Source organism: Pempheris klunzingeri, chromosome 20, assembly GCF_042242105.1.
Source record: "Pempheris klunzingeri isolate RE-2024b chromosome 20, fPemKlu1.hap1, whole genome shotgun sequence".
Lineage (NCBI taxonomy): Eukaryota > Metazoa > Chordata > Actinopteri > Acropomatiformes > Pempheridae > Pempheris > Pempheris klunzingeri.
The window spans coordinates 17,222,146-17,250,119 of NC_092031.1; the positions used below are offsets into that span (position 1 = coordinate 17,222,146).

The 27,974-nt window shown below is 44.7% G+C and overlaps 1 protein-coding gene across 1 annotated transcript in view; it reads left to right on the forward strand.

Annotated features, from left to right (window-relative positions):
- The first annotated feature begins 2,834 nt into the window (after positions 1-2,834).
- The window catches only part of cacna1g (calcium channel, voltage-dependent, T type, alpha 1G subunit), a 214,238-nt gene continuing 189,098 nt past the window's right edge, over positions 2,835-27,974 (forward strand). The window contains exon 1 of the mRNA XM_070852489.1: positions 2,835-3,145. Within this exon, the coding sequence (XP_070708590.1) occupies positions 2,835-3,145 (311 nt within the window). The remainder of the gene's footprint in view (positions 3,146-27,974) is intronic.

Below are 27,974 nucleotides of genomic sequence, written 5' to 3' on the forward strand. Positions count from 1 at the left end.
GAAGTATTCATGGGCACTCATTGTTGAATCACCATTGCTTTATTCCATTTAATGAATAATAGATGCATAATTGTATTGCTTATTATTAATGAATGTTGTATTTGTAATTTTACGTGAGCCTCACCCAGAGCGTGGCTTTAATTGTGTTCTACTTTTTCACCTATGTATTCAGAAAAGTGCCGCATGCCTGCCTGACAGGTACATGCAGTGCTGGATCAATACGTTTTAATGGCTACTCTGTTAAGATAGTACACAATTAAGTAGTCAACACAAACAAGGCTTATTGACAGAGGCTGCAAAGTGTTGCTCTCTTACTTTTTCTCTCGTTGCCTCCTCTTCCTGTGCGCACATGCACATTTTTTTTTTACATTTTAAGTCATGCATGCATGTGCCATTCTCAGCCTTCATGCTTGCACAAAGAGCTCTGCATGCACAGCCCAGGTGATTAATATCTGCACACAAGCGCCGGCTGCGATAGACGGCGTGAAAAAGAAATTGGTGCTCCTCATTGATTTGCTCCCGCGCTCAGATCAATGATCATACACTGTAATGAAAATAAAGTATGCAGCTACTATGTGGTGAGTAATGTGCTGAGGCTGTATGTGCGTGTGCGCACCAGGCGTGTAGAAGCCTTGGAATACAATAAGATGGAGGTGCAACTGGAGACGGCGATTGTGATTCAGAGACATTATCTGCCACTTCCAACACCTCCAACACCTACAGGCTACACCTCTGTCCTCTGCCTCAGGCTGTGTTACTCCCTAAAACAGCTGGAGGTACTGTGCGTGTGTGTGCGTGTGTGTGTGTGTGTGTGTGTGTGAGGCAGAAAAGTCTGGGGAAACATCTTCCCCTGGTGGTCACCAGCAAACATACCAGAGCACTCCTTTGGGGCCTGGGGTCCCCAAACCCCCCCACACTGGCAACTTCATTAAAACAAATATCTTATCATTATTATTGCATTTTCATTTTCTATGATTGCAAAAGAATTACGAATTTCTGTTTTTCCTCTTGCTTTTGCTGAATTTCTCTAATGACTGAAGGCCTGTACTGTACTGTGTAGGTGTTCATTCCCTGCTGAATTGGAGTCTGGCAACTTTTCCCCTCAAAATTCCCCATAATAAAGCTGCACACCAATCACACAGCAATGCCGCTGGATGCCGTCGCTCCCTCGCTTGTGATTGGCTGACAGTTGACAATAAGATTCCAGCTGTTTCACCCCCCCCCCCCTCCTCTCCCCCCTCCTCCTCCTCCCAGCGCCACAGCTTTAGACCGACACGTCGCTCAGCCAGTGAGGAGGGAGCTCCGAGCCAGGCCGCGCTGTGATTGGTCCAGAGCGGGCGCTCGCTGGGCGGGGAGTGAGAAGTTAGGATCCCCCATCCAGCTGTGTGAGCTCCGCTGATGGACGGAACCGTCCGAACACAGTGTGGAGGAGACAAGAGTGAGAGCAGGAGCCCTCGGTCGGTCGCCTGTGCAACAATGGAGACGGGTGGCGTTCTGTGATATTTAGAGAAGCTCAAAGGTTGGCTCCTTGGCGCATGTTTGTGATCAGCGGCAGGATGAGCAGCAGCATCTCCATGGATCTTTAAAACACTGATGCGGGATATGCGCTGAAAACCGCCTGTGGATGCAACGAAAAGTACTGGATTCTTCAGTCGAAGGGGGGAAACTGCGGAGGAAATTGTGTGGGAACGAATAGATTACGAATTTTCGTTTTTTTCCTCCTTTTTTGGGGGGGTTTGACCATCAGCTCTGTGGAGGAGGAGGGAATCATTAAGAAGTTTGCGCGCGGCGGTAATATTTTACCTGAGGCTGAACGCTACAAAAATAGAAACACATGTCACGGTTCCGTTTTCTGTCTAAGTGGGGGCGGTTGTGAAGTGTTGCTGAGGCCCCTGGAGAGGCTTGGACACCGGAGACCGGGGCCTGGGCGCACCGTGTCTGCTGAGACGGACCCGCGCAGCAGCGCACCACCTGGAAACTATACGGTCCGCCAGACGCACCAAACCCACAGGAGCTTCTCCTCTGTCCTCTCTCCCTCCCCTGCTCCTCTCCTGTTTATCTCCTTCCTCCTCGTGTCTCTCTCTCTTACCAAGCGGGGTTTTTTTTTTCTTCAGGCTGGTGTGGACTTTACTGCCACGACAAAACTGATCATGCGATGACTGAGCGCGCTTTGGGCACATCTACGGAGTCCATTACAGGTAATAAATCGAACGGAAAGATGCTCCTGCACACATTTGGGGAAACAACTGCTGCAGATTAGTTCAAAATGAATGTGTTGATGATGGCTAATTGATGGAGCTGAAGTTTGGAAACGAATCCGAACAATCGCAGGCTGTTATTGCTGAGGAGAGATATTTTTGGATTGTTTTTGATGAGAAGGAATGCGAGCCCCTCTTGAATTTTTTGGAGGCTCATTCGGAGCTCCATTCTATTTACCAGCTTATGACAGCAAATAGACCCTATAGGTCTAGTAGTTCCAAAAAAAATCTGTTTTGCCACATTCATTCTTTTAAAACAATTTCTTGCAGTCATTTTTTCGATGAGGTGTGCGCATATTTTCCTAAAATAACCCCTCCACCACCGCCACTGTTGCCCCCCCGCCACAATATTTAGATTTAAATGTGCGCATATGAGCAGCAGAATGTTTTTCTCAATATGCAAAGTTGGTCGATTTTATTTCAAAATACAAATCAGCAGATTTAAATTGACAGATTTCCTTGAATCCTAATAATGCGCGCCGCTCTCGCTGCTGCAGGCACTTCAGCATTTCCATGGTTGTCAGCTATATTTACTGTATCTAATCATATGTTCATGGTGCTGCTTGCAGGAGGTGAATGATGGCCGAGGATGGGGGAAATCTCTCCGGGGTCCCCGACGCCAGGGACTCGGAGGGTCGCTCCTCTCTGCCGAGGACTTTCATCCGGCTCAACGACCTGTCCGGGGTCGGGACAGGAGGAGGTGAGAGCGGCGAGGTGGTGGTGGAGCCGGCTTCTCCGGCGCCCGACGGGATCTCTACAGCCGGGGAGGATGCGTCTGCCAGCGGCGGGGAGAGCCTGCCCTACCCCACCCTGGCCCCCGTGGTCTTCTTCTACCTGAAACAAACCACCCGGCCCAGGAGCTGGTGTCTCAAGATGGTCTGCAACCCATATCCTTTTACTTTACTGAGACAGGAGTCAGCTCATGCGCACATGCGCACAAGCGCGCGCCTCCACCTGTGGCAGGTAAGAAACACCTGCTTGGCTGAGCAGCTTTTCCAGTTGACCTCAAGGGTTATTGAATAACCACAAAAGTTGTAATCAATGAGTGAGCACATGGCCTCCTTAGACACACAGATTTTGACTTATAGTGTGTGTGTGTATTGATCCAACTTCCTCCAATTGTGTGTATCCACTGAACACACTTCATGACTTACAAGGAATGAAGGAGTTGATGTGTTGGTCCCATTCGAGCTACATCCAGTCACCTGGCAGGACGTGTGTGTGTGTGTGTGTGTGTGTGTGTGTGTGTGTGTGTGTGTGTTTTGCCCCTAACGCCCTCCAGCTTCACCATCCCCAGGTCACACTCTGAATCCTCTGAGCTGGTGTTTGCTTCAGATCAATTATTCATAACGAATGCAAGTGATGAAAATCTATTGACCTCACATGACTGGACCTACAATGAGGGAAGGGGGGGGGGGCTGTGTGTTATAATTAGTTTATTGATACACACCTAAAGTGTCTGTTTATTGAGCGGCCGCTGCTCCGGGGCGAATAGCAGCAGAGGGGTGGAGTATATTCAAGTCACAGAGCCTTATTGAATCATCCCTGCCACTGAAGTGTATTATTGATTCATAAGTGTACAGACCTGCACTGATTCACTTCTCTGGAGAGGAGGAGGGGCAGAGAAAGGAGGCCATGGAGACTCTTTTCTGTCTCTCACTGTTGGTTTTTCTCTCTTTGTGTGTAGGCAGCATACAGAACGTGTGTGTGTGAGGTTTTGGTAGCTGGATGTGAGAGAGAGAGAGCTATGGGATGGAATGTTTCCTTGGCTGATGCTGCTCTGCTCCAGAGGTTTCAGCCTTTGTTTTTTGCCTAGTAGGTGCCGTGTGTGTGTGTGTGTGTTAATGTCATTCGGATTACCTCTGCTCCTTCCTTCTCTGTCTGCCTGCCTCCCACACCTCCCCCCCCCCCCTCCATCCATCCCTTCTGCCTTGTCTGTAGCTTCACATCGTAACTAACTCCTCTTCCCTCGTTTGTCACTGTTTTAATTGAGATGCTAAGTAAGCCCGTCCTCCTCTTCCCCCGGGAACTTTGTCCGCCATGCCGCTCGCACTTGCCTCTCGCTTACCCCCCCATGCCTCGTTTTCTCCTGTTGTCCTCCCTCCGTCTTTCTTTCCCGTCTTTACTCTGTCTCAGTCTCCCAGCGATCACAGCTGATTTCCATGTCTGTAAATGTCAAATCTTTAAAGGTCTCACAAATAGACTTTTATAGCAGCAGGGGCGTATGAGTCCCCTGTGGCTCCTCAGGGAGCAAAGGCACTCCTTGATACTATTATCCAAGTCAGGGGTTCTCAAACATTTTCATTTCACGGACCCCCCCACCCAGTGGGACCCCTACATTAGAATAGCAGATTCCTATTTGATAAGACCAACAACCCTGTACCTTTAGATTGTATTTGGGAAGGAAATTAGTTGGGAGTTTAATTGTTAGAATTTATATTGTTATTGGATTCCAGTGGGGTGGTTTGGACCTGGCTGTCTCAAAGTGATAAAGCTGCTGTTGTCATTGGAGCAGCTGTACTGCCATCCACCAATCAGAGATTGAGAATATCTGCAAAAGTACAATTTAATTTCATGATTATTTAATACATCAAGCCAAATGATTGCATTTGCAGGATCATTTCTCTCTTTGTACAATGGATGCTCAATAGTTCGTAAACCTCTAAATGCAGGACATTATGTACGTGTCATATAAACCTGAACTAGGACTGCAGCTAACGGCCGTTTTCATTAATGAATAATCTGCCAATTATTTTCTCAATGAATTGTTTGGCTTTTACAATGTCAGAAAAATGTAAGAAGTGCCCGTCACAGCTTCCTAAAGCCCAAGATGACGTCTCTCCTTCGACAAATACTCCAAAACCCAAAGAGATTCAATTTTGCAAGCAAATTGGAACATCTTCATACCTGAGATGCTGGGGCTAGGTGATGACTGGCTTTTTAGTTTGGAAAACTACTCGACAATCAACTGATTTAAATGTTGCAGATACATTTTCTGTCAATAATTTTTTCTACTGCTGTAAGAAGCAGTCAGATCGGCTTCCATCACGACAATAATGCACTCCAGAAACCTGACCCAAGATCTGCTGTGAATGATCCAATCAAGTATCCGCTGAGATCTCACTGCTCCTGTCACTGCGCACAGCCTCTTGTAAACTCTTTAGGATATTTTTCATAACTTCCATTGAGTGCGATCTAAGTGTCAACCTGTGCTATGTTTGGTTTCTGCCGCTAAAATGCTCAAACCTTTTCCGCTTACACGCTATGATGCACAGCGTGTCTTAGCCTGCATGATAAATGCTGGCCTGAAGTCGCAGCCCATAGGTGGATGTACTGCTGACTGCGTCACACAGTTTTTGGCACAGGTCCACATACGTTGCAAACTCAGCTGTGGGTGCGCCGCACCAGTCCGGATTGAATGTACGATAGTTTGCCCTGAAGTCGGATAATTCTGGAGTCTCTACGTTTTCTTTAGTTTTTTGGGCACCTTGCCACATTGAAGTCTTACCTGACGTTTCCTGATGGCGGCTAGTTCTTTTCAGACTCAGTCAGCTCCACGACGTTTCACAGACAGTGCTCGGAAATGTAACAAGGATTTGAACGCATTGAAAAGGATGCTGGGTGACTTGCGATGATGTTTGAACGTCCCTCTGTATATGTGTGTACATGCGTCCCCGGGGCTGTAAGGATTGTGTTTAGACATTCTCTGTCTTCTTGTTTGCCCTTTAATGTCTATCTGTACCGATTTAGGAAAAGGTCAACGCTTCTGTAATGCAGTGTAACGTTCCTGAGATCGATCTGTCTCTGCGCCCCCTGTGTGTGTGTGTGCTTGTGTGTGTGTGTGCTTCTATGTGTGTGAATCTGTGTGAACGCTGATGCTTTGTATCCACAGAGCAGATGTATCTTTTGCTATATTTTTAACTCTCTTGATCTGTGGCCCTCCTCTGCTGTTGTCTCTCTCTGCTTTCTGGTTCGGGAATTAATCCTGCAGTGGTCTCTCTTTCTCCTGCTATAAATACATCCACAGCACAGCACCAGCAGCCGGCTCTGCCTCGACTCTGATGCACAGAGGCTGCTTCTCTGATGCTATAGTCCAACGTCGCAGGAAAACCCGACTGATCTCAGGGCCAGAATCTTTTCTGAACAGGCATATCCTCGGTAAGCCCTCGGCCTTAAGCGGCCTGCGGCCATTTTCAGCAGTCTGAAGTAATTAGGACCCCTGGATACTCGCGGAGGTATTTAGGGTCTAATTGAAGACCCCTGGAGTGTACGCCCCGAGTGATGTCTTGCCCGGCACATTGCCTGTGTGAAATTCCCACTGCTGGTTTTGCTAATGATTCCTGCAGAATCTGCGCATGATAGAGAGTGAGAGCTTTTGTCTGTGTGTGAAAGTGAGGTTGTGTAAGCAGCACACACACACACACACACACACACACACACTCACACTCACACACTTCCACAGGACTCCCGTAGGTGTCTCCTCTCCGGCGGGGAGCTGGATGTTGTGCCAAGACGGAGGAGGAGGAGGGGATTTTGGGAACGCGTCCAGCGCTCTCTATCCTTTGCTCACACTGATTTAAGCAGAGGATTACATGGCCCAGAACAGTGAGGGAGGACACCTGGCCAGGCTAGGTGTTTGTCATCACGTTGAAATAGCCTCACTGGAAGACTGACAAACCCCTTGCGCCCAGGGGAGTGGAGGGATTTTGGCGAAAAATGCTACTGATCTGTTTTTTCCTCCCGTTTCGCTCTCTTGCTCTACATTTCGACAAGACGGGCTTTCACATTTGTTGCTCGTTGCCCTGATGAGTCTGTCAAATAATGGAAGCCGAAGCAAACACTTACTTAATCAGCAGAAAATGTCTCCTGCCCTCCCCGTCGCCTATCCTCCCCTCACCCCTCCCCCTCTCGTGCTTCTCTTTTTCTACTGGACCCCTCACTTTTTTTCCTCCTCTGGAGTTAAAAGCCTCACGTTGGCTGGAGAGCCAGGAGGAGTGTGTGTGTGTGTGTGTGTATTTGTGTGTGTGTGTATGTGTGTGCCATCTTCAATGGCATCCAAAACCAGTACAAGAAGAAGAAGAAGAAGAAGAAGAAAAAAAAGAAAGAGAACATGGAGGGGAAAAGGGAGAAAATAAAATAAAAACTCAGTTGGAGAGTCGAGTGGGATTTCAGAGAGCATTTTTGAAGAGGTGAAAAAGTAGGCCTGTACCCGCCATCAACTTTACTTTCATATTTCTCCCCACCCCCACTTCATCCCCCTCTCCCAGTTCCTTGGAGGATTTCAGACTCCAGCTCCTTGCAGTTTGAGAATTTGATCCTCATTGCAAATTCTATCTGAACTAATATCATAGGTGTGTGTGATCATGCGTCTATATTTTAGACGATGCATACTGTGAGCGTGCACATTTCCTATATCCCCCATATGAACGGAATCTCTGAATTCTCTTTAACTCACTGGGAGTCTGATAATGTACTGAAAGATTATGTATGACGAGGTACTCGTTTACTTAACCATGCAAGGGCCTTTTAGTGTGCGTGGGATGTGTATGAGTGTGTATGCGGGGACTTCACTCTGTGTCTTGCTGAGCATGTGATGTGACTTGCATGTATTTTACATGTAAAGTGCTTGCTGCAAGGGATGTGCATCCTGTGTGTGTGTGTGTGTGTGCTGCACACACAGTCATATTAAATTTTAACGGGTGACTTTAACATATGCCTAGCTGAGATTTTTAATTACAAATTCTTCTGTAAAACACAACTTGTCAAGCGATCATGACGGATCAGCCAACATTGTTCTTGTGTTGTTGTTCACATTCTTGAATGTGTTGTTGACCAATCAGAAGCCTCCCTGATTAGTTGTTGACCGCGACCACAACACCGCCACCATGACCAGTTGATGCTCAATCAATGCCAGGAGGGACGAGTTTGTGATCAATCCATAAATATTTCTGGCTAACATAAATGAAATGAAATGAATTAAAAATAACAGTTTTCTTGGCAGTTTGAGTGTTTACATGCTAGTCAGTTTATCACTATGTTGTTTGGTGCTGGGCGGGTAGCGCTCGGTGACTTGTTTTTGCTTAAAACAGCTGGAAATGAGGTCGATGAAAGTGGCGAGCGTGAGCGAAAACATTGAGCTTAAAGGTGCCAAAATATAATAATAACCAGCGCTGCAGCTTCAAGTCACATTTTCTAAATATCTAACACGTGAGCGGTAAGCAGAGTCGAATAATGAGCCCATCAGTCTGAACGGTAAATGGTCTGCATTTGTGTTGTGCCCTTCTAGTCATTTCAACTACTCAGAGCGCTTTTACATCACATCCTCACACACCTCATACAGGAGGAATCTAAGTTGGAGGAGACTGTTCTTTCACACTATGGGGGCACAGTGTCTTGCTCAAGGACACTTTGACATGCTGACTTGGAGGAGCCGGGGATCAACCCGCTTATCTTCCGCCTGATGGACGACCCGCTCTACGTCTGAGCCACAGCCGCCTATCCATCCATCTACCAGAGGCACTAGACCAGAATGCAGCGATCTGCTTTTTGTAGAAATTTTTAAGACCCCTACTTCGTTCTCTTTGGCGACACCGTCGGCAATAAGCAGCACTTGCGCGTGTGTTTTTGGACCCAACTGAGCCAAACTGTGTGGTCAGTTGGCAGTTGGCTTCATCCTAACTTTGAATTTGTTTCTTTTTCTTGGGATTTGGATTTGAAATGTAATCATCTGTAGTCATTCATCTTGTCTTTGGTTGTGAGGCCATAGTAACACAAGTGACTTGAAGAGCTAGTCTATTGCATTAGCTCTGCCTTACCTGTCTGGCCGATCAACCATTGTTAGGTGATGGAACATGCGTCATGAACTATGCACCGCTTGCGTTTTTCAGGGGAGAGTTGCGCCCTCACTCTGTGATAAATAGCTACCTAAAAGAAATCTATTTAAAGGAGAAAAAAAAGGAAACTATACCTGTAACTGGGAAACTTTCAACTTTACTATTGCTCTCTGCAGCAAACTGTTAAATCCATAGCTAAAATGATTTCTTTAGGTAAGTACAGAGAGAAATTCTGGGAAATGTAGGAAGTTATTAAGAAGTTGAGAGGTAGAAAGTATATGATATGCATCAATAACACTCCCTTCTAATGAGAACACAGCTACAGTCAAAAACATTGAGCACTGACTGTAACTGGTATTCATGTAGGCGTGTGTGTGGGTGTAGGGTTTTGTTATTGTGCTAAAAAATCTTTGATACATTCACAATTTGATGTTAGCTGGTAGGAATTTATCGCCCTTAGTCACTCAGCCTTTGCTCTTGGCTTCGGCAGAAGGAAGTGAGTGAGCGTTTATCATTTCCCAATCCAAGTATCAGTTGCAATATTTACCAGGATAATTGCAATGATGTTTCGCCGTCTATGTATCGTGCAGCCCAACTGTGCGTGCGCGTGCCTCTGAATCCAACCAACATCTGCCGTGTGCACACTCGACACACACACACACACACACACACACACACACTCACACACACACACACACACACTCACACACTCACAGGCACCAAGGTTGTTTGAAGAAAGTGAAGGTTCTTTCAGCATAATGTGTTGAACCCAATCCAAACACTGATTCACTGACAACAGTGATAGATCAGTTTACTGGCAATGACAAACTCCTGACACACTATACGGTGTGTGTGTGTGTGTGTGTGTGTGTGTGTGTGTGTGTGTGTGAAATTCAGTCATTCAGCCACCGCTGCGTTGAAAGTGCCAATTATTGATAAATAATAAAACAGGAGTGACAATCAGAAAGAGGTGGCAGGAGAGCGGGACAGAGAGACGGCGTGAAGGAGCATGGCCGAGGCAGCGCTCAGACTGCAGTAAGGTGTGAGTAGACGACTCAGTATGAGGTCTGTTCTTAATGAGGAGCTTTGTTTAAGCTGTTAAACTGCAAACAGGCTGAGCACAAAGAAAACCCTTCTTTGTGCTCAGCCTGCTACTCCTTTCTCTGCTTTCTGTCGCTGATTGCTGTAGCACAATAGTTTCAACCTACAGTCAACTCATTAAAGCTTTCACGTTTGCTGTTCTACACACCTGGTGTTTGGGAGGTGTTCTCCGCCTTTGGGGATACAGAAAGTGATGCATTATTACATGCTGCAAAAGCAACAGTGGGGTATCAGTCAGCCCAGCTAAAACATTTCTGTTCCTAACACGAACGCTGGTGCAAATTGCTGCCTCTGCTCTTGCGGCTGCAAATGAATTCTTCCCCATGGAAATCTAAAGTACATAACAGAAATCAAAACAGTGTAAATATAGGTTTACTGGTGCAAACTGCACCCTATGGTGTATTGATGTCTGTTTGGAACACTGTAGTGTTTCTATATGTCACTGCTCCATTCACTTTTCATTGTGGATGTATTGATTTTTAGCTTCAACACTCCCACCAAACTGTAAAATAAACAAAAAAAAACTGAAAAGTCTGATGTCCACTAGACAGAGACTGATTTTCCCTCCAAAATCAAAGTATGCTGCTTTATTTAAGCACCAAAAAGGCAAAATATTGGTTGTGAATACCAATTTTCAAAGCCAGTTCTGCCTCCCTCATCGCACCTGCAAACACAATGTCACATATAATAGCAATGAAGACAGATACCCATACTGTGTATGTCTACATGTTAGAACTGATGGTCTGCTTCAAAATGTTGTGCAGCTTTAGGAGGAAAATGTATTATTCAAACAGAGAAATGGTATAAAATGGTGGTTTAATGGTGACTTTCCAAACACAGCCCACTTTGTTTGAAACAAATATGGGAAGTTCACATTTTCCAATAGTGACTGAAGCCTTTACTGGAGAAAAAGGCCTTATTTTAGAAAAAAAAAGTGGAAAGACTGAGTTTAATTAGTGGCTAAAACTATGATTTGTGTGAAAAAGAGAAACATAGCAGTTGTTGGGGTACTGGTGGAATCAGAGCTGTGGGAATGTACATCATGATACATTTACCATTCGAGACATACCTGTAGTAGGTTACAGGTAATTCCACCCATCCCATATTTGTTCTTGTTAGCTATTGTTTGACACTTGGCCGTATTTCGGCTTTTCAATGAGTTGTTAGTGTAGCAAAGTATAGAGTGCCATGGACAGAAAGTCCAAGGAAAATACATCATGGCGCTCCAGGCACTAATTAAGAAGCTATCATATAATGAAAGGAAAGTACTCCTGTGTGTCTCTGAGGTGTCTGCCTGTCTGACCGGTGAAAGGTGTCAGCGGCGTAATCCAAACACTGAGAACAGATCGAATCCACATTTTTGGAATCACAGTGGAGCTCTGTAGACCGAAGCTGCCGCGTGTGCCTGTTCTCTGGTAAAGCCATCACCCGGTTACTTAAGTGCATGTAAATGTAATAATTGTGTTTGCAGACCGGGCCCAGCAGCTGCCTGTGTGTGTGTGTGTGTGTGTGTGTGTGTGTGTGTGTGTGTGTGTGTGTGTGTGTGTGTGTGTGTGTGTGTGTGTGCGTGTGTTGGCAGGGGAGGACTGGCTAACCTGATACACACCCGCTAAGACTCCGACCACAGTGATTCAGGGGCAAACCGCAAACTCCACTGAAGACTGCCAGACAGCAGCAGGGGACACTCTCACTGTCTGTCTATGTGTGTGTGTGTGTGTGTGCAAGCATGTGTGTGTGCCCGTGCATGAATGTGTGAACATATTTTGGGTGCTAAATCTGTTTTGCGTTCACATTTTGACTGATGTGCATATGGAAATCGGTGAGTTTGTGTCTTTTTTTTTAATGTGTGTGTAAGTGAGAAAGACACAGAAGTGAGTAGAAATGTGTGAAAGCTTTACATCCTGCACTTCTTGTGAGGTTTCTCCTGGGCGTTGTGCGTACGTGCAACTCTTTGATTGAGACCGAGGCGGCAGCAGCCAACTTTTTTTACGCCCTTGTGTTTTGTTGCGTTGCTTCATTTCTCTTGTCAGACTGGGTTGCGCTCTTCCACCCCCATGGCTCTGGTGGCCTAGTTAGCAAATTAATGTGAATCCTGTAAAAACCGCAGGCTAGCTCCCCCAACGGAGGAAAAGAAGGTGCATGGAGGGGTCTGATAACAGGAGGTAGTGAAATCTAGAGGGAGGGATGGAGGGAAGACTTTTATAGATGTGCTGTTTTCAAGAACTTGTCTGCTGCCCTGTAAAAATCACTTCATAGTGTGTGTGTGTGTGTGTGTGTGTGTGTGTGTGTCCACCCGCTCCTAATCTTTGTTTTTGCCCACACCGACATTGCCTCTCCTCTCATACTGTCTGTGGTTTGAGATGCACGGTCACACGCATGTGTTTGTCTTCTGAAAGCAAATTTGTCACTGATTTTCAATCAATTATTTGTACAAGAAGAACAATTAGTGGAGATGAAACCCAGCAGTTAATTACTGCAGCTTCAGAAAACGGCTTGACATGATTAAGACGTATGAAAAAACAAAACAATTCTGTCACAGTCATCTGCAGTTAATTATCAGGAGCAGGTTTGGTTAGGTTATTGCTCCGGCTGATTGTTGTTTGGTTATGTGGTTGGTTGACTGGTTAGACGAATGGTTGTTTGACTAGTTGGATGGTTGGTTGACTGGATGGCAGATCGATGGCTTGACTGGATGTTATATTTGGTTCGTTGTTTGACCGGTTGGCAAGTTGTTTGGTTGTTTGGCTAATCGGATGGGATTGTTCAGTGGGTTGGTGGTGTGTTTGGCTGGCCGGTTGGTACATAGGCGCGTGACAGGCTGCATGGAGGACTGGGTGGCTAATTGGTCGGTTGCCTTTAGAACAAGACGGTCTCAACTTCAAAGGAATGCATCCGTCTTTCCACGTTTATGTGAGGCTAGCCTGTTTTGGTCAGCTTACAAGTTACGTAACACAAATGTGCTGCTTCCCTCTGCCAGAGACCTTTTCATTTACTCAATTCAATTTGCTACGATTTACAGCTGAAGTCGCTGGCATCGTCCTATTAATAAATATATAGACCTTAAAATAAAACGGGATTTACAAGATCAGTCTTGGAGCTTTATCACTAAATCCTCTAAGCTAATATGCTCGAAAAAAGATCAGACTCAGTCAGATCAGATGAGAAGTTTAGTTTTGATATGTAACTGTAACGATGGACACGTACTCTGGTGAAAGGAACGAGGAGATAACCTCTCAAAATTAGTTTTATTTTTCGCCCTCCTTCAATATGTTTTTTTTTTTTTTTCATCGTCCTCACCCCCCACCCCCCCTGCGCCCCCCCTCCCCTCCTTGGGCTGTTCCGTGAGATGGCTGTAAGTTTATGTAGGACTCGGTCCAGGATTTTCCTACCAGCTTTTTCTCATTAGGGCATTGTAGAAGACTTGAGCTTGGCTGCACAGAGTGGCAACAGAAGGGGGTGGGGGCACAGAAGAAGAAGAAGAAGAAGGAGGAGGAGGAGGAGGAGGAGGAGGAGGAGGATGGGGGTGGGCAAGCTATACAATTACTCTTACACAGCAAAATCTCATTGGGCACCTGAATCGAGTTATCTTTAACTGTCTTGCCGCGGCTGCATCTGTCCCACGTCACAGATAGTACCTCGGCCTCGGTCTTCTTCCGCTTCCCTCTATCCCACCACCTACTTTGGCTTCACCTATTTCCATACATATCCACTCTTGGCGTCCTCAAACACTGCCCTTCCTCCTTTTTTCACAACGAGCTACTAGAACAAGGGGGATCAGTTTTACAGTCCCTTTGCTCTCCCGTCTTTCGTTTCCTTTTTACACATTCCTCCTCCACCCTCTGCTCATAGCTCCTGTGATAACTACATATCTTTCTTTCCAGATGTTTTTTTTTTTTTCTTTTCTTTCCACTGACAGATTGATAAGTTAGTCAGCAGCACAGCAGACGGGTACCATGTCTGACAGAAGTACTCTTCTTGAGCCACGTTACTAACTAGGGACTCAGGTGGCGTTGACACACACCAGATCTGACCGCTGGCCTTATCTCACTAACAAGACGCGCGCTCTCACACACACTTCTCCAGGGACAAACATGTAGGGCGTCAAAACCAGTCGGCTGTCAAATCAGCCCGCTGCGGAATTGCCAGCATTGTCAATAATTCAGACGCATGCAGACACGTGCAAGAATACATCTTTCTCGGTCCCTTTCTGCAAATTTTTTTCGTCTCTCCCTCCACCTCTCTCCTCCTCCCTCCCTCTCCGTCTCTGTATCTCCATCTCGATCGCTCTCTGTCAAGTCATCAGGACACTAATCAGGATTTTCCCGCAGCAGGACCGGGGAGTCTGGTGAAGGAGCGAGAAAAAAAAAAGAGAGATGTCTTATTATAGATAACAAACGAGGGATATAAATACCTCTGGGGGCGGGAAGCTTATATAAGAGTCATGATATGTCCGTTGGCCTCTCAGCCCGCCTGTGCAAGAGATCCACTGTGTGTGTGTGTGTGTGTCTCCATCTGTGTGCATGTGTGGCCTGTCCATACCCTTGTTCGGGCTGTATTTCCGATAGGTCCATTGCTTGCCTTCCCCTCAGCGAGAGCTTTAATAATACTCTCCCATTAATGTAAATGCCATGTATTACACAGCATAATCACACAACAGCAGACTGCGTGATAGTTATTCACGCAGTTAGTTCTGGTTTCACAATGTGCCTGAAGCTCGCCACACCGTTCGGCATAACATATGCACTGAGCCTGGTTTCTTCCAATTAATACAGATACAGTAAGGGGCTGAGTGGAAGCTAATGAACTTTACCAGCCATGTCTGCACAGTGGGCTGACCACCAGCGGCGACGTGTGTGTGTGTGTGTGTGTGCGCATTAGCACTTGTGTTTGTGTTTTAAGTCATTATGGACGTCTGTTGTGTCTAATCCCCCTGTGGTGTGTGTAATTAAGAAATGGCCCACAGAAGGAAGGCGGCACTGGTTTTTAAAGCACAGCCATGTTTCGATAGCCTAGCAACCGTGAGTGGGCGCTGCTCGCAGAGCAAAAGTATGAGGGATAGATAAAACGGTGCATTCATCCCCTCCAACACGAACTGCAAATGTCAGCATGTCCGGCTAACTAGTTTACTAGCTACATTAGCAACTAACCCAGAGTTATTTCCAAGGTGGTGGGGGGGCAGGGCTTAATGATCTTACATTTATTCTTGACTACAGGGGTAACCCGCCCAGGCCCAGGCCCTGCATACAAAGCTTGTGTGTGGTATATTTGCCATATTTGGGTGCGCTGTTGGCTTGTGTGGAGCTAATGTTTGGGAAAGTGTGTGTGTGTGTGTGTGTGTGTGTGTGTCTGTGCTAGTGTATGTTGTCTGTGTACTTACTTTTGTCATGCTGTAATTACTCCGCTTCACTTCAGTGCCCTTTCACAGCGATCCGTTTTGCTCAGGCAGTGGCACTGACATGACAGTAGACTCACACACACACATGCATTTATTCGTAAGCACACACACACACACACGCTCCCCTTGGCGCTTGGCCCAAATCACTGTGACATTTACAGTTTCGCAGCCATTAGAGCTTAATGTCCCAGGGGTGACTGTGTGATAGTGGCTGCTCCAGAATCAGATCGCAACATTTTGTGCGAGTGCCGAGCCTCAGCATCCTTGCAACTGCTACACCTGCACTGGGGTCAGCTCAGGAGGGAATGGGATCAAGACCCAGGAGCCTGAGGCTCACCAGATTTAAAGGCAGTTACAAGGTCAGATAAAACAGGTGTAATCTGTTAGAGTAATGTCACAGATCAGTGCATGTGCACCTGATGATAGTCATCCTAGTGAAGAGGCTCAACAGTAGTGTGGATTTGTTATTTTGTGTTTAAAGTTTCTGTTAAGTGCTTGTACATGTATTGAGCTGGGGGTTTATTGACAAAGCAGGTGAAGCACAGATGTAACTGATTACTCTAATATTGGCCGCACTCATTCAGGTGCTCCAGTTTCAGGGACCTGATAGTGATCGTGCTTTTTCTCTGGCATAGTTTACTGGGATGCTTAAATGGGACTGAGTCATCGTCATGTTGTTATGTGCCTTCATTATCAGATTTAGAATTCAGCACATTTTAGCAGGTGGATTTTTTGCGACCTTTTTCAAGGACCAGGCTAGCTTTTTCATCCTCTTTCCTGTCTTGCTGCTAAACTAAACCATCAGTCTCCTGCCTAATGTTAGCTTAATATTTACTATACAGACACGGTATCAGTCATCTCGTCTAATTCTTTGCAATAGAGCGAATACACATATTTCCCAAATTCCTTTAATTCTTCATATAAATTGTCCCATTCTAATAAGTTTGGTACATTAGCGAATTTCAATGACAATACCTGTGTCTGATTTTCTATAGTATACTTGAAGCTGTGCTAATCGTTTTCTACGGCTGTTTTGGTTCATAAAGTTTTTAAAGCAAAGTGTGTCTGGCTATTTACACATCTAGCAGACACAGACCAACACCGACAAAAGTGTTTCAGGCACTTACTGAATGTAACTCCAGATTTCTCTCTCCTTTTATCTCTGTTTTGGTCTCCACCACCTGAGAAACATATATGAACATGTTGCTCTTTAGCCGATAAATGCTTCACTACATCCACTAGCTAGTCGCCAACTTTGTCTGCCGGTTGGTGTTGGGCAGGGGAAAATAGGTACCTGTTGTGTCAGTCTATTTTTACTGTGGACATATCGACACCTGTGGTTTTCCTGCAATAGCAAGTCAATATGTCTGCTGTGGAAAAGGCCTCCTAGTATTGTCATAAGTAGATGAAAAAAGTATATTCTAAAATAGAATTCACGATACATTTCAGACACTGTAGTACGTGACGCTGCCTAGCACTATTTCCTTAGATGGAGTCACGCTAGATTAGGAATTGAGCTGTGAGGCGAGAAGTAATGAAAAAAGTTGGACAAAGTAATAAAATATATCTATATATCATGAAAGCCCACCAGCCACCACACACACACACACACACACTGCAACAACAGCTCAGAGGAATATGTCAAAAAAAAATACCTGCATCCCACACAGATACAAATGATGCCTAAATGCAAACAAGAAGGCCCTCTTCCACCATCACACATATTACATGTAGAGGCTCACACACATTCATTAATGCGACTGTATCAGTTCTGGGAGGAACATGCATGCGCTCCACCCGGGGGTGCAGACCATCCCACATGCAGGATGAGAAAGATCTGCTTTTTGTCTTTGGTTATTATTTTCTCTTACTCACCACCATATCATCCTGCCTGCTCCCTTCATTTCCACCCCCCCACCCTCCCCCCCAGGTTTATAACAAGTGTGCACACTGTTGCGTACCATTATGTAAGATCTGTTCTTTATTAGTCTTCATATAGGCTAGCACAGCATGACTTGGCCTGATATACAAGCACATGGGGAGGTCTCACTGCTCTGTTGCGTGTGTTTGTGTGCGCACGAGTGTTTGTGTGTGAGTTTTGCAATCAACCCTGGGTAACTACATTTAGTTTGCAGATGTAGACTGAGAGGGAAACCCTGTCTGCTCACTGGATGTGTGTGTGTGTGATGTGAAACGTTGTAAAAAGTTAATACTATATATTTGTTCAATATGTAATCCAGTGTTTGTGTCTATTTATGCGTTGTGTAGTTGCCAGTCCTTTCCATATATGCAGTTGTATGTGTACAGTATGGATGCGTTTGTTCAGTGTGTGTTTGTCTGCAGTGGCCTCATTTAGCACATGAAGTCTAACTGAGAATGTGTATTGTACGCCGTGACACACACACACACACACACACACACACACACACACACAGTGAAGGGAGGGGAGCCTCGGCGCTCGTGGTTTCGGTGTCCCTCGTTAACATGCTCTGTTCAGGATTTCCTACAAGATGTGGCTACAAAACCAGTTCCAGACTCCACTGTCTCTCCCTTCTTTTTTTTTTTTTCTCCCCTCGCTTCCTCCTTGTCTCTTTGTCTTTTGAGAGAGAGAGAGAGAGAGAGAGAGAGAGAGAGAGAGAGAGAGAGAGAGAGACTCCGAGAGTGAGAGAGAACAAAGTCTGCTTCTAATTTAAAGTGCTTCCTGGCTGTCCTCCGCCGGGTCCTAACTCCCCTCTGTGTCGAGGCAGGCCGCCAAGTGCCTCTTTAAGAAAAACACAAATTAAATTCATAAATAAAACCGTGTGCCTGTGGCTCGCAGGGGAGCTCTGGATGTTTGCCTCTACCCTTGTTGTGCGCTTGTGTGTGTTGAACACTCGCTCTCGTGCTCCTCTTTGTCGATAGACACCGTGCATTTAAATGTAGGTATTGTTTCCTCGAGTGCATTGGATCTGAGTATATAGGTATATACTGTAATAGTAAATGTACAAGAAATTCAATTGACATTTTTTATAGATAAAATGAATTGAGTTATTTATTGACATAAAGCTGTCTTGCTCATCGATTTACAATCTTGCCTGTTATCCCAGCTATTACAAAGACACGGTGTGTTTGTGTGCACAAAAGTGGTCTTTAGCTGATTTTTTTAAAAAGTCATTGGTTCCTCTAATTGTGATCAGTGAAACCCGATTTTCCCACTTAGGTTTCTCCTGGAGAACAGAGATTTCTTGGCCGTGTAGACAGGTAACTTTCTAATCAGCTTTTTCTGGATGGGTTCTTGGCATTTAAAATAACTTCCTTCAAATTTAAACTAACAGGAAGTTGCTGTAGGAAATAAGCTCTTTGGATAAGGTTCTTTGTGCTCTCCTTCTAGGGGTTAAAATAAGCAAGCCATGCATCCAAAATAAGGTCAGGGGTGCTGAACGTCTACACAGTAACCATGTCACTACAGTTATTCTCTGGTTGCACATAACCTGTTTTCTCTGAGTAGTGGGCCTACAGAAGTTTATGTAAATGCACTGATGGTTGAGCATATATCTGTTTGACGGCATCTTTCATTTGTTTTTGTCACCCATTCACCTCCCTGCAACTTTTGTGCCGCACAGGAACTCAGCATTTTGTTCCCTAGAAAAAAAAAATGTTGTCACTGAGCAAAACCCTGGCAGATAATATAAGTTAATATTATATGGACGTGATTTCTAGGAAGCAGGGTTGAGTAGGCAAATTTATATCGTCTCATGGTTCATATGGTTTTAATGCCAATCCCTGCTATGTTTGAAATTGACACCTTAAATTATTCACTGTCGCACGTCTGTTGACGGCTCAGTGCTGCAGGGATCCTAAAAATGAAGACAGCAAGTCTCATTCACTTGCTGTCAAATATTTCTGCTTGATTAGCTCATTCAGTCACATCTTTTTTGTTTGGTTCTATTAAATGATCACGTACAGATAAACATCTTGTTTCCATCTGCCTTTTGCTACTTTATATGGGACAATAATCTTGTCAACCATTGTTTTGTAGCAGTGATACATGTCTTCATTTGACAGAGCGGCTTCACTGCTGCGACGCTCCGGCATAAATTTGCACAAACATGTCGCTCACGAATTTCCCTAAAGTGAAATCCTCGATGTACAAGTATTACATGAACCTGAGGGCAGGTAAACGAACGCGCATGCAACGCACGAACATGCTGAGTCTGCTTTCCTGATGCTAATGCACGAGAGGGCTGCGGAGGTTTTGCAAAGATGCTGGTGATAAACGTAACAGGCGAGATGTGGTGTGTTCCGCGTTGGTGCATGGTTGTGTATGCGGAGGGGTTTATGAAGGATTTGACATGAAATCTCTTTCATGCTGAACTACTACAAAACTTCATTCCCTCCATTTATCTTAGCAAAAACCTCTTAAAGCGAACCGCTGCTGTTTCCCTCTATAGCGCACACCTGTCCCTCAGATGTATGGCTTTTGTTTCTACCAGTCTCTCAGGGTGTTTTCATCTATCACACCCTCATTACTTTATCCTCCTCCCTCTTTGCTCGTCTGTTGTTTCAACTACGACGGCTGGAGTCAAATTGGTTTGATTGAAATTTCTGAAGGAGATTGAGAAAGATTGACAAAGTCAGCCGTGCAGGGAAGATCATCTGCTCGGCCAGGTTTTTTTTTTCTTTTTTCTTTTTTACTCTCAGTCCCACTGGTGAGAAGAAAAAAAATCATGTTATTGGCGTATTTTGACACTCGGGGAAAACAATTTAAATGAGAAAGAGAAAAAAGATTGGCCGTGCTGAGGGAGAAAACACCGTAGATGGACAGGAGGCAGCGGGCCGTTTATATAAATGTAATATTAGCGCTGTTTTTTCAAAGGCGTGGAGGTCGTTTCTGATCGGCTGCTTTGGCTCAGTGGAGCAACTCATCCGTCATTTCGCTATTAGGGAAGATGGCGAGTTTATATCCCAGCTTTCAGTGACGCCTCTGCTGTTCCCCTCATTCTGTGGGCTTGCTGGGGTCATGTTAACAGCTTGTCCGTACAAGCAAAGCTAATGATAACACCGGCCATCTTCAGACAGGCTGCGTCCATGTGAGCGTTTGCATTGTTGAGGAACCCAACCCCCATTAAGCAGCTCTAATCGGACATGCTACATATCATCCCTTGAGAGCAGAAGGGAGTGTGTTATCCTTGGAGGTATCATCCTTGACACCTTACACCAGACATGACCTGTCCATCCTCTCTGACTTAACCAGCTGACCGTGGCCCACTACACACACACATGCAGCACCGCTACCACACAGAGCAGCTGATAGCTGTGTCCATTTTGGGTCCAAATTGGAAAAAAAATATGCATTTATTATGTGTGTTAAGAGCGGCAGCTGCTCTTGTTAGCGGCTCTCAGACTCCTGGGATTCTCCTCGAGGGGAAGCCATAGCATTATGAATAATTGTTCAGTTTCCCTATACTTCAATTAACTCCAAATTATCCCATTTAATGAGTGTATAAGAATGGCTATTGTAATCATAAGTTTCCTTCCCACCGCTATTATCTCCGCATGTACAGCACAGAGAGTTACAATTCAACAATGCAAATCTTCCCATATGAGGGTTCCCTGGGGTAAAAATCTTATCAAGTGACAGCCTGTAATGCATGTCTATCTTGGTGTTTAGAAAAAAAAGTGGGCATGTGATTGGAACAGGAAAATGTGGGTGGTGGAAAAGAAATGGGTAACGCTCCCTCCTCCTTTGTCGCTCATAGCCAGGATGGTAGAATTTTCTCAACCTACGCAAGACCATGAAAAACCTCAATCAACACCAAGTTAGGATATTTTTTCACACGAAAATAGTGATGTATTTCTTTTCCGAGACGGACTGAGCCCGGCTGTCTGAGTGCGATAACATACACAGAGACAGATCATGGCCTGTCATTCGCCTGCTTACACTACTGCGTTTGGAACACACCGTGCTGATGTTGTACACCAGTTCGGGAACAGCGGCGTGTCATCGGAGATTAGGCCGCCCCGCCGTTCTTTAGCCATAATGAGCCGCCAGACTGATGAGCGAGACTGAGACGTCTGGGCACTACAAGCACTCTTATAAATCAAGCCTGTCCTGAATTATTCAATGCATCTCTACCCAAAGGAAATGGAGAGGAAAAAAAATGAAGAAAAAGGGGGGAAAATATGACCACCAGGGAAGAAACAGAATGAAGTGGAGATGAAAGAGGGAGAGGTGAGAGGTGAGAGGTGAGGGAGTGCTGGAAGCTAAAAAACAGTGGAGGGAGATAAAGAGAGAGGGAGGGAGGTGTTTGGTTTTCTCAGGAGGGTGGAAGGATTTCAAATTTCGTCATGCTGTTTGAAGCATAATAGCCTTTATCTGCTGTTGACTTTCACTTTCTTCGCCATGCTAGCGCCAGGCTCAAGGGACGGTCGCTCCGTCAGTCCGCCACTCACTTCTAACAACAGGATGGATTGCCATGAAACTTTAGACAGATATCAATGGTCCCCAGAGGATGAATCGGACTGAGCTAGTGCAACCACGATGAGGGTTGCCTTTAGTGAAACGTCTTTGGACTTGAATGGACTCCTGATGATCTTTTGGTGATCCTCCGACTTTTTCATTGCGTTGCAATGACCTTCAACATGAATGACTTTCCCATCGATCCCAGCCCTACGTAACGAATTTCAGCACAATGATAGGCTGAACTGAAATGGCAACAATGGTAACTGCACAGGAATGCAGTTTGACCAGTACCACACATCTTAGATGTCAGACCTCAGCTGTTATCTACCTGATGGTTTGGTTTGCCTTACAATGAGCACTACAGCCTTGCAGAGCAGCTAGTAAGGCTATGGCTCTTGATCTTGATTAAAATGAAAATTGATTCTGCGACTATTCAGTGTCAACCTGAGCCTGTCGGCCTTTTTGACCTTTACTGACAAGCCTTACTTTCTCCATTCGCCATTCTTTTCATTTTTGATCCTCTGATATCCGGGCACTTTTATTTTCCTCCCTTTCCTCTCACTCTTCTCTTTCTCAGCAGCTTTTTTTTTTTTTTTTTTTTCCATCTTTCTGGTATGTTACTTTCCCCCTTTAGCCAGGGTTGCTATGGTGATGTGAATTTTTTTTATGTACTGGGAGCTTCTTCCAATGTTTTTTTTTTCTTCCCCTTCTTACTGGTTTTTCTTTTGTCTTTCATTTCTCACTGGCTGCTTTTCTATGCAGAGGATGCAGCCATTGTTTTGCCTCGGAGGGCTGAGGTGGTGTAGCTGCCGTGTGTCTAACTCTGGAAGAGCCTGAGGGTGGGTGTGGTTGGGCATGAGAAGGACAGGTGTCCTTTTCTTCCTCCTACCGATGTGGCCTAAACACTCTCATCACCTCCACACTTTCCTCTCCTCCCTTTTCTATCGCATCATCTCATGTTTGCCCCATTTCTCTTCCCCTCATTTAGCTTCATTCTTTCCATATCCTCTCTTCCTACGTCCTTCCCCTTCTCTCCCCGTCTGTCTGCCTCAGCTCCTCTCATCCATCCACCCACCTAACACCGGCTTTCTCTCTGCAGTCAGCTCATTGAAATATATGTGTGTGTGAAATCCACCGGAGCGCGTGCACAGCGGTCTTGCACTCGGCGCAAGTGCGCGAAGCTATCTGTGTAACTGTCAGGGTTTTGTGGGCGCAGCACATCGCCGCACAGGGAGGCAGGGATGCAGAGAAGGGGGGGAGCAGCGAGGGGAAGGGGAGAATGCAATTTAAGAGAGCGAAAAGCGTTTAGGAAAAGAGGGAAACCCCGTCTAGGGAGAAATGTGGGAAACAAGGTTTGGCACAGTGAAGCTAAAATGAACTGAAGTTAGCTGAGTCATAAGAGATAAGATTAAAAATGAAACTCACTTGTTCCCTTTGGGGAGATTTGGCTGCTGGCAGCAATAGAATTAATTTTACAGCAAGGAAACAATAGAAAAAGCATAACCAAATAACAAATGTACACGATAGACTAAGCAATAAAATAGCATCTAAACAAGTAGGTAGACTGTAAGAGATGAATATATACAAAAAGGTTCTAGTTAATTCAAATCTCTACAGTTATTAAAACACCGAATATGATCAAGGATGATGAACTGTTTTTAATCCAAATTTGATTGTGGACGGCATCGTCAGCAGCTGGCGATGCACATAAAAGATGCAGATATAAAGAAACAGAATTGTTCCCATATTGCAGTTCAAAACTAATTTGAATATCAGCGTGATAAGGAAACTTGTCATATCGGACCGTTTCTTTCCGAGCGCTGATTGAACTATTCCTACTCGGGGAAGGGGTTTGGCGAACTTTCAAAGTTGGAAAAGAAGAAAGTGGTAATGGCACACAGTTACACACTCACACAAAGACATACTGAAGCAATATCATCTGTAAACGATGAACACTGATGTGTTAAAGGGCTAAAGACAATAAAAACTAGCTATAAAGAAGAAAGCTTGAGAGACGTAAAATCAATCATGATTTAAGGACACCACTACACAGAGTATGAGAGGTAGATGTCCACAGGTATTAAACACAGGTATTAAATATCAGGCCAATATTAGGCTCTTCACATAGGGACGATGCTTGATTTCTTTGTTATCCCTTTATCTTTATATTTTTGGCATTAACAACCTCTACTTACTCCAGCACAGATTTTCCAACAGTGTAATCTTTTTTTTTTTTTTTTTTTGAGTTGGAAACAAATGAAGGAAATGGAAGTGTGAGCATGACCCAGGCTTCAAGCATGCAGATTTTAGGCAGAGAAATGAAAGCGTGGTTAAAAAAGCCATCAGAGTAACCTGTGAAGATGAGAAGCGCCTGATATACAAAGACAAGAGCAGAGAGGAAAGGAAAAGGTAGATGTGTGTGTGTGTGTGTGTGTGTGTGTGTGTGTGTGTGTGTGTGGGAGGGATGTGTGTGTGCTCATGGGAGCAGTGACGCGTGACCCAACCTCAGGTACTCCGCAGCACCATAGTACTACTGGAGTTAAATCAATAAAAACATACACACAGTCACACTGTATATAGCCAAAACAGTTGAGTCGCAGATCTTTTATTGACTTTCTAATTGAATCTCACATCCTCTGTGTGTTTGCACGTTGGAATCGTGTGCTGATCTGCTCTGAGGCTGCTTTTCCGACATGCGTGATGTTTCCCCTCGCACTGTATTTACCTCGGCTGCTGCAAAGCTACGCAGACAGCCGAACAACATGAAAGGCCTTTGCCCATCAGATGAACACATGCACGCACCCACGCCAGCACGTGTACACACAAACACACACACACACACACACACACATGCCAGCCTTCGTGGAGCTTTTGATCAAAGCCTCACAATTGTCTTCATTCACACACGTGCAAACACAGACTGGAGTTTAAAAAGTACAAGACAGCAGCAGGTATGGAAATTGCGCATCCACGTGTTCCCTCAGGTGATACTAGTTAGTTTGCATTTGCATGTACATATGTGTGTGTGTGTGTGTGTGTGTGTGTGTGTGTGTGTGTGTGTGTGTGTGTGTTCATGCTTGTGTCTCCTCCAGGAGCTCATTCAGCAACACTAAAGGCCTTCAGCCCCTTTGAGGGGCCTGAGTCAGCAACATCACAGTCAATGAGGTTGAAGAATATTAGAGCATGTGTGTGGGTGGATGCTGCGCACGTGTGTGTGTGTGTGTGTGTGTGTGTGTGTGTGTGTGATGGGGGGGTTACTTGTTTCATGAAATATGCCTTAGTGTCATGCGAGCGCAGGAATGATTGAGTACATGTTTGGTAGGATTGCTGTATACATGTGCTTGTAGGCTTGTGTGTGCAGTTGGTGTGTGTGTGTGTGTCAGGGATTTTCTTCTTTTGTTCCTGTATTAGTGATTATGCTTATTATTTGCACTGCTTACTTCCACCTCCCACAGGCAGACACACGCACACACACACACACACACACACACACACACACACACATACGCACACATAGCATCACAGCAGCAACAGAAGTTGCAGCATCTGTTTTGGCATAAATTATGGTTCATGAGAGACAGATAAAGAGATACAGAGATGGATGGGAAGAGCTTTGTGTTAAATGAATAGGAGGATTTGTGTTAAATGGATGGCTACACAGTGATTTTAACGAATTAGTCTTCCAGGGGAACTCAGCCTGACTGCTGTTTACCCGTCAGCCCCGTTTCTTGTTTGAGAACGAGAAAAGCCAAAGATTAGCAACACGCCAACTCAGTCACATTTTTTGATGATGAAGTAAGATGTGAGGACCTGCTTTTCCTGATACACTGTAATTATTATGCTCTTATATAAGAGGAAGTCCGGCAACTTGCCTCTTTTCTTTGGTTAACGGGCTGGATCAGCTAAATTACAAAGAAAACATATTTTCTCACTTACGTCTATTGGTATTTAGCCATGCAGATAGTTTGAGTCTCACATGCCCAGGTTTTATGATATGATTCTCTGAGATTTCGGCCACCACTGCAATATAACGGAGGGAAGAAGAAGAAGTTTTGTGTGGTGGGATTAAATTTTCAGTGCAAAGTAGCTCCAATAAAAATGACTGACACTGTCTTCTGCAGATTATTCAGAGTAACAAGGATATTGTTTATGGGAAGCAGACTGGGAATCTGAACCTCATTACTTTTTTGGAAGCGAATGAAATGTAGCAATAGCAACGAGTATCAAAAACTGTCACATACTGCATATTTGCATTAAATGTCTGGTTTGGTCAATTAGCTCCTGATTTTCAGTCAGAATTTTGTGAATTTTAGACAAACTTTTTTTGCACAGGCTGCTCGTGTTCGGGTAACATTTGACAACTTTTACTTCTTTTCTTGAACTAAAAGCGGATCTTTGTAGAATATTTGTACATATTTCTCTAAAGCGAGGTGTCAGAAGACGTACGTACGTCCAAGCTGAACCTCACATAACATATTAGCACTCGTATTGGAACAATTTCAAATGATACCTCATGGGATACCAAGATACTGCAGTGTTACAAAGACACTTCCCCCGTTGTATTTTTAAATGTATGTATATCATATATATGTGGTATATTGTGTTTTTTTCTGCTTTTTTTTAATGCATTAACATGTGAACAACAATTTCGTATTGTTACTACTTGAGGTTGAACTAGCACAAGCACCTCCAGCTGTACTTAAGCATAGTGCTTGAGGGGGAAAATACTGTCTTCATTAGCACGTGCATGTTTAGCCCTTTTATTTCATGTACGTATGTATGTTTATTTAGATTTTTTAGATTTTTGTCCGGTATAACGTTCTGTAATATCTAGCTTTAGTACGTGTGTGTGTGTGTGTGTGTGTGTGTGTGTGTGTGTGTGTGTGTGTGATGGATTGCCTGTCTGAGGGGATGCCATCATTTACTGCCACCGAAAATCTGACACAACCGTGCTGTCCCACTGACAAACTAGTAGGGACTATTCTATATGGATGAGTAACTATGTAGTCAATTCAGTTCTTTCGCCTGTGTGTCTGTGTGTGTGTATATGTGTGTTCACAGCCCTGTATAATATATGGTGTGTGTGCTGCCTGGTGGGTGTGCACAGGGGGGGAGTGTGTGTGTGTGCGCCTTGTCTTTACACCCTTCCTCCCTTGTGTAATAACGGAGTGCGTCTGTGAGGCAGGTTTGCCTCACTAAGTATACCTAAGGGAACTCTGCACTGTGGAGCCTAGCTTTATCATAGCTGACATGCTAGTATACGTGTTGGGAGAGAGAGAGAGAGAGTGCGTATCACTGGCAGATGGCCTTGGTCGACCCCTAACACACTCTCCGGCTCAGCGTTCAGCGCTACTGCCGAGACACAGTCATCCATCACACTTACCTACACACAAGCACACACTCATACCCATGCATATACTGCAGGGAAACATATATATCATACTAAAGACTATGCAAACTTATGGCGCTACTCACAAGCACTTTAGAATGTACACACATATTTGAGATTCACTCAAACTCATTTAATCATTTTTCTATTTGCAGACATTAAACAGGCTGATATTCACTTTGTTTATACACATTTATTAAGTTCATGAGCACATTTTAGACATGTTAAAGTTAGAATCCTTATAATCTCAGCGCTGGTGATTCTTAGTATTATCTGAAATGACAGTTTTAGCCAGACGATGTCTCGCACACCTTGAGCTGCTGAGGAAATGCAAACAAAGAAGAGAATCTGATCACACTGTTTAGAAAGTGACCTCTGTAGTGTCAGCAAATGGGAGGAAATGAAGTAAAACATAATGCCGCTAATTCAGCAAGAAGAGGAAACAATTATATCAAACATATATTGAACTATTCATGTGTTTCATTTGATTTGCCTGTAATATATCAACTCTTGGCTACTAAAATGGGCATTATTACAGCATGATGATGTTTATGAA